Raw genomic sequence first — 18,658 nt, forward strand, 5'->3', positions numbered from 1 at the left:
TGTTGTTTTAGAAAACACGCTCAGGAATTGCGTGATTTAAAATTGTACTACCGTAGGAAGGGAATAAGCAAGTTGTTTATGCTAACATTTTAAGGATATATTAAGCATTTATGTTTCAAATATAAGTACCTTTAAGAAAAACCAGCAAGCTCACTATGACATCTTTTTTTTTTTTTTTCTTTTTCTTTTTTTTGAGGTGGAGTCTCGCTCTGTCGCCCAGGCTGGAGTGCAGTGGCCGGATCTCAGCTCACTGCAAGCTCCGCCTCCCGGGTTCCGGCCATTCTCCTGCCTCAGCCTCCCGAGTAGCTGGGACTACAGGCGCCCGCCACCTCACCCAGCTAGTTTTTTTTGTATTTTTTTAGTAGAGACGGGGTTTCACCGGGTTAGCCAGGATGGTCTCGATCTCCTGACCTCGTAATCCGCCCGTCTCGGCCTCCCAAAGTGCTTGGGATTACAGGCTTGAGCCACTGCGCCCGGCTACTATGACATCTTTAACTCAGCAATAACCATTGGGTTTTTTTGTTTGTTTTTTGTTTTTAGAGACAGGATCTTGTCTTATTCTGTTGCCCAGAGTGGAGTGAACTTGACTCACTACAGCCTCAACCTCCTGGACATAGGCAATCCTCCCACCTCAGCCTCCCGAGCCACTGGGACTACAGGCACCTGCCACCACACCCGGCTAATTTTTGTGTTTTTCAGTAGAGACAGGGTTTCACCATGTTGGTCAGGCTGATGTTGAACTCCTGGTCTCAGGTGATCTGCCTGCCTTGGCCTCCCAAAATGATGGATTACAGGCATGAGCCACTGCACCTGGCTTTTTTTTTTTTTTTTTTTTTTTTTTGAGACAGAATCTCACTCTCTTCTCTGTTGCCCACGCTGGGGTGCAGTGGCATTATCACAGTTCACTGCAGCCTCAATCTCCCTGGACTCAGGTGATCCTCCCACCTCAGCTTCCCAAGTAGCTGGAACCACAGGCGTGTGCCACCATGCGTAGCTGATTTTTCTATTTTTTGTAGAAATGAGGTCTCCCTACGTTGCCCAGGCTGGCTGAACTCCTGGGCTCAAGTGATCCTCCTACCTCAGCTTCATGATTTTATGCCAAGGCCTTGCACAGTCTGTGCCAGTGCCTCGAAGAGTGCTGGGATTACAGGCATGAGTCACTGCTCTGGGCTCTCTCTCTCTCTCTCTCTTTTTTTCTTTTAAATAAAATGTTGTAAACAGCTCTGTAAACGATGCTGTATTGTCTTGAGGACTGTACCACTTCAGAGCTCTTTGCCATCCTTCAGGAGAGACTCATTTCTCTGATCACTTTTTTCCTGGTTTGAGAAAAGCTTCTGTGTTTCTCGTGGACAGCAGAGCTTGTTTGGGTTCTCACTGAACTCTCCCGGTGTCTCTGTAAGGCAGGCATCCTCATCTTGTTACTCATGGGAAACTGAGGCTCAGGGAGAAATCACATGTCCATGGTCACACAGCTTGTTGGGGACAGAGCCTCATCCCTCAGACGTGTCAGTCAGATTGGGCTTCTGCTTTGAGCTCTCAGATGCCCCTGAGAGACAGGTTTGTCAAGGGGAAGACTGAGCCAGGCCTCAGGGTGCAACCTGTGATGGGCCCAGGCATACAGATCTGAGTCCCTTAGGGCCAGGCCTCTCAGTGCTCGAGGCCTGATAGGAGAGACCCTGCAAATGGGTTGGCCCAGTGCAGAATGATCATTGTGCTAGAGGTGGGGGATGGGCCTGTGGCAGCCCAGAGAAGGGGTATCTGTCAGGTCAGAGACTGGGGGAGATATTGAAGAGAAACTGATACTCAAGTGGAAAGAAGGAAGAAAGGAAAGGGAGGGGAGGGGAGGGGAGGGGAGGGAGGGGAAGGGAGGGGAGGAAGGAAGAGGGGAGGGGAGGAGGGGGAGGGGAGGAGGGAGAGGGGAGGAGGGGGAGGGAGAGGGGAGGAGGGGGAGGGAGAGGGGAGGAGGGGGAGGGAGAGGGGAGAAGGGGGAGGGGAAGGGCAGGGGGAGGGAGATTAAGTGGTTGGAGGAAAGAGAGGCCTTCTAGGCACTGGCACAGCCTGTGCAAGGCCTTGGCATAAAATCATGATATGCTTGAGGAGTAGAGGGTAGCTGGGGGTGACTAGTGAGAGATGAGGCCAGGGCCAGATCATGGAAGGAAATCTCTGACAAGCTAACAGATTGTACTTTTCTTCGTAAAGCCACAGGAAGAGTGGGGTCAGCTCTGGGCATGAAAAGATCCCTCTGGGACCATGTGAGGGACCTACTGGAGGCAGGGAGGAGGCTGGAGCAATGGTGATGAAGCCTGAGCCAGGCCAGAGCCCTAGGGATGGAGGAAAAGGGACAGACAGACATAACTGGGGTGGAGGGACAGAGCGGGGATCAGATGGGATGTGGGTGATAGGGAGGGAGGAGAGGAGGAAAGACTTGGAACTTGTGACCTCATGGGGTGAAATCTTGAGGGATGTCTGGGGGCTGCCTGGAAGCAGTTGGGTGCACCAGCCTGGAGCTCAAGGATTGCATTTAAAAAACAATGTCAAGTTGGTTGTTGAGGTCAAGGGCAATGCTGATATGTCTCTGGAGAAACCAAGAGGTACTTGGGTCCTGAGGGGGAGCAGATGGACCCAGCCCAAGTCTGGGAACCTGGGATGAGAAGGCGGTTGGACAGGGAAATGCTGATCTCCTCTGGGACCCAGATAAGTGTACAAGATCTGTGGAACATTCAGGAAGTTTAGGCGACCGGGACTCCCGGGTCCTGTCAGGGAAGGGGGCTTGGTGGCATCGAGAACAACCCTTTGGTTTTTGGCTTCTGCCCTCAGGGGGATAGTAGGGCCATCCTCATGTAGGGGAGCACAAGAGGAGGGTAGGTTGTAGAAGGTGGTGAATTCATGTGCAGGTTGCAGCCTGGAAGACCTTTTGCATATGGGGTATGGGACCAGCGGGGAGACAGTGGGCACTGTTAGGGTTGGAGCTTTGAGTGAGAAGAATCAGAGAAGAACTAACCTTTTTGTTTCCACAGAGAAACTTCCAGGGACAGCCAGCGCACCATGGAGAAGGAAGAAAGGAGCCATCCATGTGGTAAGGAGCTGAGCCATCCATCTGCCTCAGCGTGACACCCGATTCACAGATGTTTAGAGTAGGAGGACTGGGTGAGCCCTGAGGGGGTCGGCATGCCACTCATTCACTCATTCTTCACATCTTCCCAGAGCAGACCCTGGACCTGCAGGCCAGGAGATGAGACCTGGCCCTGCCCTCAGGTCTAGGAGGAGATCTGGTTCCTGACGCTGCCTCGGGGGGAAGGCTCTTAGCGAGGTCGAGGCAGGCCACCATGCCTGAATGGAGCCCTGTGGGAGTGGCGTTAGTATAGGAAACTCTTAGACAAGAAGACACAATTGTCAGGCAGAAGGGACAGCTCAGTCACATGGTCGTTCTCTCACTGAACACACCTTTTCCGAGGCTCCAGGGAACCTCTTTGGAGAGCTCCCAGTCAGCTGGGAGATCTTGGGGGTAAGGGGGGCCTCTGGAATCAGCGTGGATTCAGATTCCAGCTCAGGTACTTTGCAGTCAGGCTGGTGTGAGCATTTGGTCGTATGCTGTGAAGTCCCAGCCCTGTGATTGGGATGTGATTGTTAAGAGGCTGTGTCCAGGCCTCTGAGGATGGAGAAAGCACTAGATGACTGGGCCCACCCTCCTCCAGGGCCCTGGCCTTGGGGCCTCTGGTTTCCTGTGTTGCTTCCCTCTCCCCCTCCCCTCTTTCAGGCTCCCAGCTGCAGCTACTAATGAGGCTGCCTGCCAAGGCCTCTAATTGGACTTGTCTGGGAAGAGCTGAGATTGGGCGGGATGGGAGCTCTGGAGCTATGACCTCCCTTTGCGTCACCAGAGAAAGGAGGGGAGAAGGGGCTGAGCAGTAGTGGAAGTCGGGGAGGCAAGTGCCATGCGAGTTTCCGAGTTTCCAGAGGGCAGGGGCTGTTTGATCCGAAGGTTGGAAAGCTGGGAGTGAGGAAGCTGGTGAATACAATGGCCCCTAAAGGTAGCCAGTGGTGAGGACTTGGACCTTGAGAGGGGTTGGGTCCCAAGTAGAAGTTTCAGGGGATCAGACAGTGTATGTCTGACTGGGGCCTAAAAGCCTGGATCCCTTATTGCGTGGGAGCACAGCTGTATTCCTGAGGGTATCTCTGAGGGTTTTGGGTCTGAAGCTGGTGGTAGTGGCAACTGCAGGGCTGAATCTCTGCTCCCCAATGAAGGCAGTGGCTGGTGGTGTGGATGGCTGGGTCTCTAAGGGGCATTCAGGCTGGGCAGCTTGAGGCCTGAGTCCCCAAAGCAGCATTTCAGGGACTCAGAGGGCTATGACCCTAGGAGGGGCCTCCCTAGGAGCCTTCCCCCGAGGCAGGGTTGGGAGCCAGATGTCCTCCTAGACCAAGACTCTGAGACTCGCTGAGGGCAGGGCCAGGTCTCATCTCCCAGCCCATAGGCCCAGGGTCTGCTCCTTGGAAGATGTGAGTGAATGAGTGAATGAGTGAATGAGTGGCATGCTGACCCCTCAGTCCTCCTGGAAGAGGGGCTTGCACACCTGAGAGGACTGGGCATGGGGAAGAGCTCCAGCAGTTGGGTTCTGTGGGCTGGGAGGTCTGAGTTGGAGTCCCAGTCCTCAGACAGTACCCAGTGACAGCCATTGAAAAATGGCTCAACCCACTAGACAGGAAGGGCGTTTCAACACGTGCTCTGGGGCCTTACAGAGGCCTGAATCTCTGGTACTTTGGAGGGTGAGAAAGCTGGAAGCCTCAGTTCCCAGCTGGGGGATCCGCTGGGGAAGTAGTGGCTGAGAAAACCACTCTGAGATGAAGAGGCCCCCTTATTCTTTTAGTGGGCACAGACCCTTTGGATCATTTTTTGAAAATTCATGTGAAAAACACATATGCAGGACACCCCCCGGGCCCGTCCATGCTGCCTGGCCTCCCCCAGGCCCATCTGTGCTGCCTGGCCTCCCCCAGGCCCGTCCATGCTGCCTGGCCTCCCCCAGGCCTGTCCATGCTCCCGGGCCTGTGCTAAGACCCTGCTCCAAGGCTTCCCTCCCAGCCCATAGTAGGCAAAGGGAACCAGGGAGGAGAGGACGATGCCAGCAGTGACTTTGTTGGCCCTCAGGTTGACCGGAAGAGAGGAAGAGGAGGATGCAGAGAGCCAGGTCACGGTAGGCAGTCCGCAGCACCCCTCCCCAGTCCCCATCCACTCCAAGCCCGCAGAGGCTGAGTCGTTCATTTCAACTCTTCCCAAGCCCCAACCTCACACCCCAACTCCTCAGGAGCAGAGAGAAAAATCATTTGGCCAAGAGATAACAAGGCCCTTGCTGTAGCTAATGAGAGCTATGGCGAGGTAGGGGGAGGCCTGGAGGCTGGTGGGCGGCCAGGCTGCTCCCAGGGGAGCCCCCCAGCCACACACACAGGGCTGCAGCCACCACACCGCAGGCCTTGTAGACATGGCTGCACCCCCGGATTGCATAAATGCACACGCACATGTGCCCACACTCGGGAGAGGTTGGGCTGGCCCTCCCCAGCCAGCCTCAGAACTCCCTGGGGGCACAGTGCCCACAGCCCCCCTGCCTGCAGCCACACAGGCCAGCTCCTCTGCTCCTCAGAGCCCAGTGCCCGGTGGAGGTGAGGATTTCTGTTCTCAGGCAAGGACAGGGAAAGAAACTCGGTAAGGAGAGGTGAGGAGCCCTCGGTTCTGAGCTGAGGAAGGCAGGAGCTGGGCTGGAGTCTGCCTGTTGTGTGTCAGGCACTGTCAGGGCCCTTGGGGCTCTCCAGGGTCCAAACTGGCCAAGATGGCTGCCTCCATGACGCTTAGCTCCCAGCGCCCTGGCCCCGAAGCCCACCTCCTCTCGACATACCACACTCCCTTGCAGAGACTGGGCTCCACCTCAGCTTCCTCACAGCTCACACGGGGATAATCTCTTCCTAGCTCCTAGGGTGGGGAGGAGGGTTAAGGACCACGTCATAAAGGGCCTGGGTCCCTGCCTGGCACAGCAGGTGGTAAAGGTGAACATATTGATTGTGATCGGTGTTCTGTTTTTATTTACTGCCATTATTATTGTCATTCATCATCCTCATCTGAGTCGAAAAGGTGTGGGGGTAGGAAGGCCAGAGACCCATAGAGGTGAGGCCCTTCCAGGGAGACATGGGGGATGAGGCGGCACAGTGAGTGGGGCCTAACCCTGGAGGGACAGCTGGGGCTTTGATCTTTGAATCTTCAGATGAGGTGTTGGAATTAATCAGTGAATTTAGCATAGTTGCTGGGTGAAAGGTCAAAATAAAAAATCAATCATATTTCAGTATAGCAACCATGAACAATGAGAACAATACATTTGTAATTATGCCATTTATAATGGCATGGTGTTTTTGTTTTGTTTTTGTTTTTGAGACGGAGTCTCGTTCTGTCGCCAGGCTGAAGTGCAGGGGCGTGATCTCAGCTCACTGCAACCTCAGCCTCCTGGGTTCAAGCGATTCTCATGCCTCAGCCTCCTGAGTAGCTCGGATTACAGGCACGTGCCACTACACCCAGCTAATTTTTGTATTTTTAGTAGAAACGTGGTTTTGCCATGTTGGCCAGGATGGTCTCCATATCCTGACCTTGTGATCCGCCCGCCTCAGCCTCCCAAGGTGCTGGGATTACAGGCGTGAGCCACCGCGCCTGGCCTATAATGGCGTGTTTTTAATTAGTAAAGCGTCTGCTGATTCTGGCATAGGCAGGAAGACAGGATTCTGCATGAGGCCAGCACAGGGGTGGGCACCTGTGGAAGATGTGGTCTCTGCCCTCGGAGAGCTTACATACTTCCAGAATCCAGTGGAAAATGGAGGTGATGATATTGAATAGCTCACACAGACACGGAGCACTCACTAGGTACCAGGCGCTGTCCAAGCTACTGCCCCCACCTTTTTTTCCCCCCACATTTACTCATTTAGTCACCATGTTAACCCTATGAGGTGGGGACATCCCTGGCCAGCAGATGCGGAAAGAGAGGCACGGAGAGGTGTGGTGACATGCCAAGGACCCTCAGCCAGAGGCTGGCAGAACTGGGAACCCAACCTGGCAGCGCATCTCAGAGAAGTGCACTCACTTAACTCCTGAGCTCCACCACCTTCTGTGTGGTCGCTTATGTCCAGTGGGCTGACCTGAGGACCTCTCAGTCCAGAACCCAGTGCTTCAAATGAATCTCTTTTGTCCTCCCAGGCTGATCTCCCTATGCCTCTAGGAGACCCTCGCCCTGGAGACATCCCAGAAAGCCCTCCAGAGAGGTAATAGGACCCACGGGGTCCGGGAGGGAAACTGGGGACAAGGAAAAACCCAGTAGTGATTCCCTCCTTTCCCCCAGCAGGCCTGCGCAGCAGGAACTCCAGCAAGCCTTGGTGCCTGTGATGAAAGAGCTGGTCCCAGTGAGGAGGAGGCCCTGGGGCCAGCTCTGCCTGCCCCCACAGCGGCTCAGGTGTGCCCCCAGGCATCTCCAGAAGGAAGAAGGTGGTCTGACCTTGGGAAGAGCAGGGGCTGCCCGGACCCTCCCCTAAACGCTCTCCCACCTCCCCACCAGGGTCACTCGACATCCACTGATCCCAGCTCCGGTCCTGGGCCTGCTGCTGCTGCTGCTGCTCTCTGTCCTGCTGCTGGGCCCGTCCCCACCTCCCACCTGGCCCCACCTCCAGCTCTGCTACCTCCAGCCCCCTCCAGTGTGAGAGGCTCCACTTGCCCCTCAGAGCAGCGTCTAGCTCAGTAAATCCCCCGGCCCTCTCTCCACTCAGATCCCCATTGTTAGTCCAGTGTTGCACCAGATACAGTACAGGGGATCCACATCCCTGTGTTGGGTTTTTATGTGAAGTCTGCTAGTTTTTTAATGTTGACATTTCTTAACAATAGCAAAACTCCCCAGTAATGGATTAAGCACTAAGGATTATTCCTTCACAAAACAAGCCTGGCAAGGGCAGCTGTGGGCACACAGCTAAGTCTCGTTGCCTCAGGGTCGGGGCCTCAGTGATTCTCCTGTCCCCTCCCTCATGCTCAGGAGTTGGCGATTGTAGCTTCCTACATCACATCTGCGGGAGACGGAAACTTTTCCCTTCCTTTTTATAAAGAGAGGCAGTAGCCTCCGTGTGCAGTGGGTACATAATAAAAGAGAAGCAGTTGCCTGCCCAGAGCCACCAGCAGACTTGTGTTTGTTTCGCTAGCCAGACTGTTTGGTGTGACCACCCTTAACTGTAAGGGAGCCTGGGAGACCTGGGAGGTCAAGTACCTCTGCGGAGACTGGGTACCTTGAAAGTGCCTTGCAGGCCGGGCGCGGTGGCTCAAGCCTGTAATCCCAGCACTTTGGGAGGCCGAGACGGGCGGATCACGAGGTCAGGAGATCGAGACCATCCTGGCTAACACGGTGAAACCCCGTCTCTATTAAGAAATACAAAAAACTAGCTGGGCGAGGTGGCGGGCGCCTGTAGTCCCATTGGGAGGCTGAGGCCGGAGAATGGCGTGAACCCGAGAGGCGGAGCTTGCAGTGAGCTGAGATCCGGCCACTGCACTCCAGCCTGGGCGACAGAGCGAGACTCCGTTTCCAAAAAAAAAAGAAAGTGCCTTGCCACACACCTCCTTCACACTGAAAACCACTGCAGGGCATGGACCCAACAAAACACTTTGAGAGTCACCTACACACCACCACCAGTGTGCAGCTGCTGAGTGGCCTTGGCACGCATCGCCAGGCTGCTTTGAAGGGCTCCAGGATATCTCCTCTCCCTGATCTCCTTCTCCTTCCTACCTTCTCTACACCTCTGCCTTGCCCTCCTGCAAAAGGATCCTGACTCTGTCCTGCCACCCCACCATGGGTAGGAGCCTAGGTTGACCCAGTCCTAACTGCATCCTAACTTTTGAAATTGCACATACCTGGATTCCAGTTATCCTTTGTCGCTTAGTAGCTCTAACAACTTAGGAAAATTCCTCCTGACTTTCAGTCTTATTTGTAAAATTAGGCCAACTCCAGATAGTTTTGAGGAATACAGTCAACTGATTCGGCTGGAAGGTTACAGAATTCTTTCCAGACAAGTGACATTTGTGTTTAGTCTTGAAAGATGGGTAAGGTTTGGTTTACAGTCAGCAGGGGCCCAGGGAGGGTGTCATAGAGGTGGGAAAGAGACCAGTGTGTGTGGAGAGCCATGGGCAGCATCCTGTTGCTGGATTTAAAAAAAAATAAAAATAAAAATAAATTAAAAAGATTTGGAGTCGGGAAGGGATTGAAGGTTACAGAGTGGTGGGAAATAAGAGAGGTAGGCAAGAGGCCGTGAAGGAATTTGAACACCAGCTTGAACTTTATTCCCCAGTGCCCGTGAAACGGCTGTGAGCAAGGGAAGGCAGAACTCTGGGTGGGAAGAAGAGGTTCGGGGCCTGTGGAGGAGATGAATGAATGAAGGGGATGAGAATGAAGGCCAGCAGGTGGGGAGGAGTCTGGGGCTGTGGTCCAGGTAGGAGAGAATGAGGCCTGAGGCAGGGCATGCGGGTGGAGAGGAGGGAAGAGCAAAGCCAGGGCAGGGCGGGAGGGACCAGGCTGGAGACTGACAAGCTGTAAAGGATAGCGAAAGGGGCAAGACAAGGACAACCCCTGGGACCTGGTCCAGTGACTAGGAGACAGTGGAGCCATTCCCAAGATAGGGAACCCATGATAAGGAGTGAGTTCAGGGAAAGACTCAGTTCGTTTAGGGGCTGGAGTCCTGAGCTCTGTGCTCCCAGGCTGGAGAAGGGGGTCTGGGTGTTGTCAGCTGTGGGTGGTGGTGGAAGCTGCGGGGACTGCTGAATTTGCTTGAGAGTAGAGTGGGGAGGGAGGAGGTTCCAGACACCATTTTGGTCAAAAACCTCAAATGGCCGGGCGCGGTGGCTCAAGCCTGTAATCCCAGCACTTTGGGAGGCCGAGATGGGCGGATCACGAGGCCAGGAGATCGAGACCATCCTGGCTAACACAGTGAAACCCCGTCTCTACTAAAAATACAAAAACTTAGCCGGGCGAGGTGGCAGGCGCCTGTAGTCCCAGCTACTCGGGAGGCTGAGGCAGGAGAATGGCGTGAACCCGGGAGGCGGAGCTTGCAGTGAGCTGAGATCCGGCCACTGCACTCCAGCCTGGGTGACAGAGCGAGACTCCGTCTCAAAAAAAAAAAAAAAAAAAAAAAAAAAAAAAAAAAAAACCTCAAATGTTCAGAAACGGATCAGGGAAAAAATAGAGTGTGGGAAGAGACCAGGCCAGTACCCAGCTACCAGGCCCTCGGGGAAACAGGAGGAGGCTCTTCATAGGGTCGTTGTGAGGTTAAAAGAGCTAATACAAGCACAGCACTTAGAAGAGTGCCTGCTATATAGCAACTGCTCATTAACATTTTAATTCCATTTCTCCATGAGAGTAATGGAAAAGTCGAGACTTTTGAAATTGCACATACCTGGATTCCAGTTATCCTTTTGTCGCTTAGTAGCTCTAACAACTTAGGAAAATTCCTCCTGACTTTCAGTCTTATTTGTAAAATTAGGCCAACTCCAGATAGTTTTGAGGAATACAGTCTTTCCTTTGTTATTTGGAACAACAGAGAAACAGTCCCGCCCCCACAGTACAAGGGCCAATTAGGGCTCGGTCCGCCTCCCGAAAATGCAAACTTTGGGAGACCTTGCCAACCACATGCGGCGGCCCCGCTTCCCGCGCAGCAGACGCGGCCAGCTCCACCCATCTTCTTTAAACCAATGAGAGCGCGGTCCGCACGAACGGCGCCGCAAGCGCGCAGATCTGGCCCTCTGTGGACCATGGGGTTGCCATGGTTACCCTTGAGGGCGGAGCTGAAGGGCAGGCTGGACCTCCCGGGAGAGAGACAGATTTTGATTGGCTCTTTTCTCACTTCACCTGCAGCCCAGGTATCTCCCCGCCCTTTCCCTGTCCTTTTTGGAGCCTGACGCCTGCTCCTCTCTCCTCTTCTCCTGCCCCAGCCTGGTGCCCCGGTGGTCTCCCGAGAAGGAGACCTGAAGTCGGAAAACCCTGAAAAAAAAATCGCTGGAGGCTGCTGTGAGAGGAGGAAACCCTTTTCAAAAAAAAAAAAGCATTTTGCTACGTGACAGGCGCTGTGCTGAAGTCTTATGAAGGATAGCTTATTGGATCCTCGTAGCAGATGAAGAAAAGGAGGCACGGAGACTGACGTCAAGAAGGCTTTCTCAATACTACGCAGCTAGATTTGGAGGACCCTGGGTTTGGATGCTAGGGCTGCCTCACACCAGGGCCCACGATCTTTCCACTGTGCCTGGGGAGAAGTCTGGAAGTGATGGGAGGGAGGAACAGCGAAATGCAAAGGTGAGAGCTGGTGGAGAGACAGATAGAAACCTAACGGAGGAAAAAAAGGAAGATATGAAGGAGTCAGGCAGAGGAAAAAGGAAAAAAGAAAGTGAGGGAGAAGGAAAGGAAGAGTTTCAGAGACAGAAGGAGAATAGAGAGAGGAGGCAGAGATTCTCAGAAGACCAGAAAGCCAAGAGGGTAAAAGGGGAGATACCCGCAAGGACTCAGGGAGACGGGGACACATACCCAGAGAGGAAAGAGACCCAGAGAAGGGGGCAGAGACAGAGGAGGACAGAGACCTTGGAGATTACAGAGAAACAGAGAAGGGGACAGAGACGGGGGTAGGGAGGGACAGGGACCCAGAATGAAAGGAGGGGACAGAGCGGAGGTGGGGGGCGGTAGGGAAGCAGAGATCCAGAAATAGGAAAGAAGCTAGCTTCCTGGACAAAGACAGAGGCAGAGAAACGGAATTGAGGAAAGAAAATAGAGTGGGAACTGAAGGGAGAGATGCCAGAGTGGCCGACGCAGAGTTCTGTCTCTTTTCTACCCCAACCTTTCCAGCCCTGCGCCCCCAACCCGACGCACACGCAGGTCGCACAGGAACGAGGCGCAGTCCGGAGCGCACGGCAGGGTCTTTATTAAGATGGGGACAGGCGGCGCGCTCAGCGCGCGTCCAACACCAACAGCTTGTGCATGTACGAGTTCAGCCAGTGGCGGCGCTCGAGGGCGGCCAGCAACCGCGCGCGCTCCCGGAAGGCCGCGTCGTCCGCCAGCGCCAGGCTCCTCCGCGGCCGGGGGGTAGCGGGATCCGCCCAGGCCGGTCCTGGGGGGCGGAGGCTGTGGAGAGACTCGGTGACGGCGCGTCCAGATCCGCGCTCGCCGCCGCCTGTCCTCCCCGCGGTCTAACTTGAAGCCCTATTACTGCCCCGTCGGTGGAGTGGGTCGGTCCGGCTCCCTCTGTCTCGTTCTCTGTGTGGGTCTCTGTCTCTCTGCTCACCAGGTTCGAAACTCCCCAGGTACTGAGACCGAGTCTGATGCACTTGTCCGCCCACAGCGCTCAGCACATGGCCAGGCGCACACCAAGAACCCACTAAACGTTGCTCAAAGAACGAATCCATTTCTGCATCGGCTCCTTTCCAGCCTTCTCCATGCCTTTCTAGGCATCTATCTTTCTGTGTCTCTTTCCCTTGCTGATTCTCTGTCCGTTCCCGCACCACCACCACCACCAAACCCTCCTCCCGCCTTCCACCACCCCTAGTCTCCGTCTTCTCGCTGGGTCTCGGTCGCCCTCTCTTTGGGCTTCTGTCCCTCTTTCTGGGTCTTCTGTCCCCTTTCTCTTTGGTTCTCTTCCCACTTCTCCAGGTCCCCACCCCTCCCTGGGAGTTCTGGCCCTGGCACCTACCTGAGGACCCCGACCGGGGGCAGGGCGACTCCCGAGGCAGTGCGGACGCCCCAGGGCACCACTAGCAACAGCAGCAGCAGCAGCCGAACCCGAGGGCTCCTGGACACCTGGCGGGTCTCCATCACCTGTGAACCAGAAAGGGGCTCAGTGGGGCTGCATCCCGGCCCAGAAACCCCGGCCCTACCATGCACCCACCCCCAGCTTCCCGCACGGTCCCCTACCGCGCAGTGGTCTCGGGCAGCGATGCTGGCAGCCCCCTTATATCGCCTCCGCAGCCCCCGCACCGGGCAGTGACGCAGGCCGGGGGGCCGGGGGCGCGGGGTCACCCCCTCCCCAGGCTCATTAGGAGCCGCCAGCGGTAATGAGGAGCCGGGGGTGGGGGACCTGCCGCTGCCTTGGCCGCCACCAACTAATTGGGACCAGAAGCTGGACCTGAGACGAGGGAGGGGGAGAGACAGACAGACAGAGAGGTGGACACAGGGGGTGTGTCAGAGGGCTAAAAATAGAGACTGGCGGAAGGACCGTCAGAGGAACAGAGACACAAAGAGAAGGACAAAGACAGAGTGGCCGAGGAAGAAATAGAAAGAAAGGGAACGACGGAAAAAGAAAGGAAAAGGAAGAAAACAAGAAAAGAGAGCAAAGGAGATGGAAACGAACAGTCAGACGGAGATGGAGGAGAGAAAGAAAAGGCTCTCAGAAAGACAGACGGCAATGGAAGGACATCCTGGCCTGGATGGAGCTGCCCAGAGATAAATCCAGCAGGGAGAGGCCCAGAAAGACCAAGGGTGAGATGGTGAGGGGGGAAAAGGCAAGAAATGGCAAAGGGTACGTGTGGCAGGGGTGTGAGGACAGGAAAAGTAACAGACAACATCAGAAAAGCCTCAGAGAGAGAGTGAAGAGGGGAAAACAGATAGGGCTCCTGAGCTGCCCTGAGGATGTGTCTAAATCCTTATCTGGGAGGAGTTTGGGGGTGCTGTTAAGATTAAAGCCCAGTCCTCCTCACACTGACTCTTTTTTTGTGTTTGTTTGTTTGAGACGGAGTCTTGCTCTTGTTGCCCAGGCTGGAGTGCAATGGCACCATGTCGGCTAACTGCAACCTCCACCTCCCAGGTTCAAGCCATTCTGCCTCAGCCTCCCTAGTAGCTGGGATTACAGGTGTCCACCATCACTTGTGACTAATTTTTGTATTTTTAGTAGAGACGGGGGTTTCGCCAAACTGTTGGCCAGGCTGGTCTTGAGCTCCTGACCTCGTGATCCGCCCGCCTTGGCCTCCCAGAGTGTTGGGATTACAGGCATAAGCCAGCGCACCCAGCCCACGCTGACTCTTAAGAGGGGCCTCAGCCGGGTGCAGTGGCTCACACCTGTAATCCCAGCACTTTGGAAGGCCGAGGTGGGTGGATCACTTGAGATCAGGAGTTCAAGACCAGCCTGGCCAACGTGGCGAAACTCCTTCTCTACAAAAATACATAAATTAGGTGTGGTGTAATCCCAGCTACTTGGGAGGCTGAGGCAGGAAAATCGCTTGAACCCGGGAGTTGGAGGTTGCAGTGAGCTGAGATTGCACCACTGCACTCCAACCTGGGCAACAGAGAGAGACTCTGTCTCAAAAAATAATAATTTAAAAAAGAGGAGCAAGTGAGGAGAAGATGGGCAAAACTTGGAAGTCCTACAGAGCAGTAGCAATTTGGGATGTGGGAACTTGGGCTCCTAGTTTCCTAGGAAGGTGGTAGCAGAAGCTTGGGCTCCTGAGTCTAAGAGTGGATGGGACAGGGACCCAGATTCCTATGTTCTGGGAGAGGATGAGGCTAGAGACTTGGATTCCTGGATCTGAGGAAGGAAGGAGGTAGAGGACTGGAGTTCTGAGTCTAGGGGGAGGGAGCTGTGGGGTACAACTTAGGGGACTTGAAATAGGAAGGTACCAGAGAACTAGACCCCTGGGTTTCCAGGTAGGAGAGGGTAGAGGACCAGGACCACTGGTTTCAAAAAGATAGTTTGACTGGGCCACATCTCCAGTAGATCATTCCAGTTTCTAACTCCCTTCCCCACCCCAGAGACAATGTCCTTTACTTCTGTCCCTTTAAGAGTCTAAGTCTGTCGCTAGGCTCCCAAGATCCCCTGGGAGGGGTTCAGTTGCATCACCTGTGTGCCCCTGAGACCCTACCTCTCACCGCCCTGCCCAGAGCCATTCTGTAACATTCACTGTTCTCTGCATCCAGCTCTGCTCATCTGCTGTTATCTTGGACACCAGAGCAGGTAAGAGACCCCAGGACCTCAAGTAAGCCTGTCCAATCGATGTGTAGGCTGCCTCCACCTCCACCTGACCACAGACCTATGCTTCTCTGCCCATACTAGCCCCAGCAATGCTGAAATCCTAGCTCCATCCTCAATAACAGACTTGAGAGTGCTGCTCCAAAGCTCTCATCTTCAAGTCCTAAGCCCTCCACTCTGCAGAGCCCAGACCTCCAGACCCTGAGGACTCGGAGGTCCCAATTCCTTTCTAACTCAGGAACCAAGAGCTCAAGGCCTCTTATCTCCTTTCACCCCTGTTATCCAGCCCCTAGACCTTGCTCCCTCAAAATTCTAGGCATCTGAACTACCAGCCTTCTCCTCCCTACAGAACCAGGAGCCAGGAACCTCAGCCCCCTCACCCTGCAAGACCCAGGAATCTGAACCCCCAGCAACTTTCTTAACCCAGAACCCAAACGTCTCCCTCCTCCCTCAAATCCATGAGTCCAGCCCTCAGCCCTTAGTAGCCTCCTGTAGTGTAAACAACTGCTGAGTCGAGGTGTCCCGGGGGACCTCGGAGAGGAAGGAGATCCCACGTCCCCTCTAAGGCCTGACACCCTCCAAAGTCGAAGTCGAGGAGATCTGGGAGCCTGGAGAGGTATCGTTCTTTCCCAATTTTTCTAGGACCCCTCGATGAAACAGATAAGGAGATTAACTACGACTCCCAAGAAGCCCCGCGCCTCAGTCTCCCTTGGCTACCGCGGCCACCGCCCCACAGCCTCCAAGGGACTTGCGATTGGGTTCTCCTCCCATCCCTGGCGCCAAACTGGGCCCCGGTCGGACGCGGTCCAACTGCGGGCCAGTGGGCGTGACCTCCAGGAGTGGGCGGGGCTCCTGGGAGCCTTCGGCCTTAACCCCTTCCTTCCCGCTCCCCCTCGCAGCTATAGGTATCTCCCAGAGCTATGAAATCGTTCAGCCGGATCCTCTTCCTCGTCTTCCTCCTCGCCGGCCTGAGGTCCAAGGCCGCTCCCTCAGCCCCTCCGCCTTTGCGCTCTGGCTTTCCGGACTTGGCCCACCCCTCTGAGACCTCCCCTCCGAAGAGTCCTTCTGAAAATTCCACACGAGATCGCCTTAACCCAGAATTTCCTGGGACTCCTTACTCTGAACCTTTCAAGCCACCTCATACAGTTTCCCTGGAAACCTTCCCACTTGGCTTCACTGAGACCCCCAACCCTGACCGCCGGGAAACCCCGCACCCACAGTCTCCTGAAACGCCCAAAGCTGACTCACTCACAGCGTCAATATCAGAATCCCTGGATATCCCCAAAACCAACCTCTCCAAAATGACACACCTAGATTCTTCTGAGACCCCCACTCCTGGCCCAACGGAAATACCACGCCCAGGGTCCCCTGAGACCCCCAAACCTAACTTCTCCAAACCTTCACGCCCAGAATTTCCTGAGACCCCAAACACTGACCTTATGCAAACTGTACCCCAAGAATCCCCAGAAATTCCCCAACTTAATGCAACTGAAATCTCACAGGCAGAAATCTCTGAGACCTCAAACACTGGCCCTACCAAGACCCCTGACCCCAAATCTCCGGAAACCCATGACCTCAACTCCACTGAGTCCCCAAACTCTGAATTTCTGCAAGCTCTCCATCCTGACCCTTCTAAAAGCCCCCACCCAGAATCCCATGTAACCCACAATCCCAGCCCCACCGAAATTTCCCAAACAGAATTCCCCACAACCTACTACCAAAATGCAACAGATGTCCCCAGGACCTCCGACCCTCAAATCTCCACTAGTCTCTACCCAGAAACACCTGCGCCCTTCAAGGATGAAGCCACTGCTCTAAATGAGCTGTCGCTGAATCCCAAACCAGAAAGCCCTGCAGCCATCCAGCCCGACTCCCCAAAATTACCCACTTCAGATTCTCCAGGAATGGTTGAGCTGAAGGAACCCCAGCACTCTGGCCCTAAGGAGTCCAACGCGCCTCCTCCCTCAGCCCGGATTGTAGGTCCCCCTGCTCTTCCAGGGCCCCCCAATCAGTTGGCCCCTGCCACTCTGCGGGCACCCCAGAGGCACAGCCCAGGTGAAGGAGTCAACACTATCATCGTGGTGGAGAGAGTGAAGGAGACCGGTGAGGGGCGGGAGCCGGACTCCTGGGTCTGAGGGAGGAGGGGCTGGGGGTCTGGACTCCTGGGTCTGAGGGAGCACAGATTGGGGCCCTGGACTCCTGGGTCCCAGGGAGAAGGGCTGGGGGCCTGGACTCCTGGGTCTGAGGGAGGAGGGGCTGGGGGTCTGGACTCCTGGGTCTGAGGGAGCACAGATTGGGGCCCTGGGCTCCTGGGTCCCAGGGAGAAGGGCTGGGGGCCTGCACTCCTGGGTCTGAGGGAGGAGGGGCTGGAGATCTGGACTCCTGGGTCTGGGGGAGAAGAGTTTGGGAACAGGAATTCCTGGATCTGAGGGAGGAGGGGCTAGGAGCCTGGACCCCTGGGTCTGAGAGAGGAGGGGGTTAGGAGCTTAGATTGCTGGTCTCCCGCTTCAGGCGTGACTCTGGTGGGGCGACCACATGGAGCAGCAGGCGGGGCCCTCTGCCTGTTCCTCGCGGGAACCGCGCTGCTGATAGGCATCTTTGTGCTGCTGTGGTGTCTCCACCGCCGGGCAGCTCGACACCGGCCCTTCGCACATCACCGGCTTCCGGACGACGGAGATGAACCAGGTGAGCGCCCTGCCCCTTGAATGCCTGCACTTTTCCATAACCTGGTCTCTCCCGGCACTTTAGGGCGCCCAGCCAAAAAAGCACAGGTCCCCCATCCAAGGTCAATGAAAGCCCTGGCTCTTCCATGGCCACGTCCAGCCCCCTAAATGTCTGCAATTTCACACAAGTGTCCAGTGCCGCTCCCAATGTGGTTGGAAACGGCTTCATGCCCAGAGCCGGTGGTCCCCGCCAGCCCCGCCGCTGCCCCTCCAGGTGCGCAGCCCGGAGCCCTGCACTCCCCGCCCTCCACTGCAGGCCCTGCCGCTGCTGCTCGGACGCCACGCCTCCTGGTTTCCGCAGCGGCCTCGACCCTTTTTATTGAAAACTCAGTTCAAATGCAGATTCGGAATCCTCTCTCCGGCCTCCTGATTGGTCAGCCGCACAAAAGGGGCCCTGGAGATGATCTGCAAGGGGGCCTGGAGGGTCAGCCCAGATATGACCACGCCCCTTTGCTCCCACAGTTCTGCATTTGGACGCCCCGAAAGACCCCTACGACCTCTACTTTTATGCACCGGATACCTGGGTCCCTTCCCACATCGCCACCAAGCAGCCCCCGCCCACACCTCCGCTGCCACCAAAGCTGCCCCCGCCGCCCCGCGTGGGTCGCCCGCAGTGTCTGGAGGCCTTATCCCCAACCACGCTCCCCAACAACTTCGTGTAAGCCCCACCGAGTCCTGCCGGACCTGCACATCCCCGCAGTGAGGGAAAACCCTGCTCTCCTGGCATGCTTAGCTACCCAGTAGTCCTCTAGATAAAGGGTCTAATATACAGAGATGCTTGCGCTGTGATCAGAGAACAAGGTCTGAGACCCAATAAATATCATGTTCCCGTGGCTAGACCCCTCCTCTGACCTGAGCCCTGGGGTGCGAGGGGGCTGGAATCTGAGACCGCTGGAACTTAGCGAGGAGGGGCTGGGGTATGGACCCCTGGATCTGAGGAAGGA

At 55.5% G+C, this 18,658-nt stretch overlaps 3 protein-coding genes across 15 annotated transcripts in view; 2 read left to right on the forward strand and 1 right to left on the reverse strand.

The window, feature by feature from the left end:
• KASH5 (KASH domain containing 5) overlaps positions 1-8,177 on the forward strand; it is a 31,753-nt gene extending 23,576 nt beyond the window's left edge. For 4 of the 8 annotated variants that reach the window (XM_015124566.3, XM_077980927.1, XM_077980925.1 and 1 more), the window contains 5 exons: positions 3,018-3,076; positions 5,141-5,186; positions 7,223-7,287; positions 7,368-7,475; positions 7,578-8,177. In XM_015124566.3, the coding sequence (XP_014980052.1) occupies positions 3,018-3,076; positions 5,141-5,186; positions 7,223-7,287; positions 7,368-7,475; positions 7,578-7,719 (420 nt within the window). In that variant the 3' untranslated portion in view covers positions 7,720-8,177. Of the gene's footprint in view, positions 1-3,017; positions 3,108-5,140; positions 5,187-7,222; positions 7,288-7,364; positions 7,476-7,531 lie in introns of all 8 variants that reach the window. The other 4 variants (XM_077980926.1, XM_028838962.2, XM_077980928.1 and 1 more) reach the window with 3 other exon arrangements.
• Positions 8,178-10,981: 2,804 nt separating this feature from the next.
• Positions 10,982-18,544, forward strand: GFY (golgi associated olfactory signaling regulator). 6 transcript variants are annotated; one of them, XM_077980967.1, is made up of 7 exons: positions 10,982-11,339; positions 11,883-13,508; positions 14,940-14,976; positions 15,341-15,607; positions 15,891-17,094; positions 17,503-17,676; positions 18,177-18,544. In XM_077980967.1, exons 5-7 carry the CDS (start codon positions 15,912-15,914, stop codon positions 18,374-18,376), a joined length of 1,557 nt encoding a protein of 518 aa, XP_077837093.1. In that variant the 5' UTR covers positions 10,982-11,339; positions 11,883-13,508; positions 14,940-14,976; positions 15,341-15,607; positions 15,891-15,911; the 3' UTR covers positions 18,377-18,544. The 6 variants fall into 6 exon arrangements, with proteins under 6 accessions (XP_077837093.1, XP_077837095.1, XP_014980058.3 ...); XM_077980969.1 differs by lacking the exon at positions 15,341-15,607 and having other exon boundaries at positions 11,883-13,516; positions 15,634-17,094; XM_015124572.3 differs by lacking the exon at positions 15,341-15,607 and having other exon boundaries at positions 15,634-17,094.
• Positions 11,984-12,845, reverse strand: PTH2 (parathyroid hormone 2). The gene is made up of 2 exons (NM_001193430.1): positions 12,724-12,845; positions 11,984-12,158 (listed from the first exon to the last, which is right to left on the reverse strand). Exons 1-2 carry the CDS (start codon positions 12,843-12,845, stop codon positions 11,984-11,986), a joined length of 297 nt encoding a protein of 98 aa, NP_001180359.1.
• Positions 18,545-18,658: the final 114 nt, after the last annotated feature.

This window comes from Macaca mulatta, chromosome 19 (assembly GCF_049350105.2).
Source record: "Macaca mulatta isolate MMU2019108-1 chromosome 19, T2T-MMU8v2.0, whole genome shotgun sequence".
NCBI lineage: Eukaryota > Metazoa > Chordata > Mammalia > Primates > Cercopithecidae > Macaca > Macaca mulatta.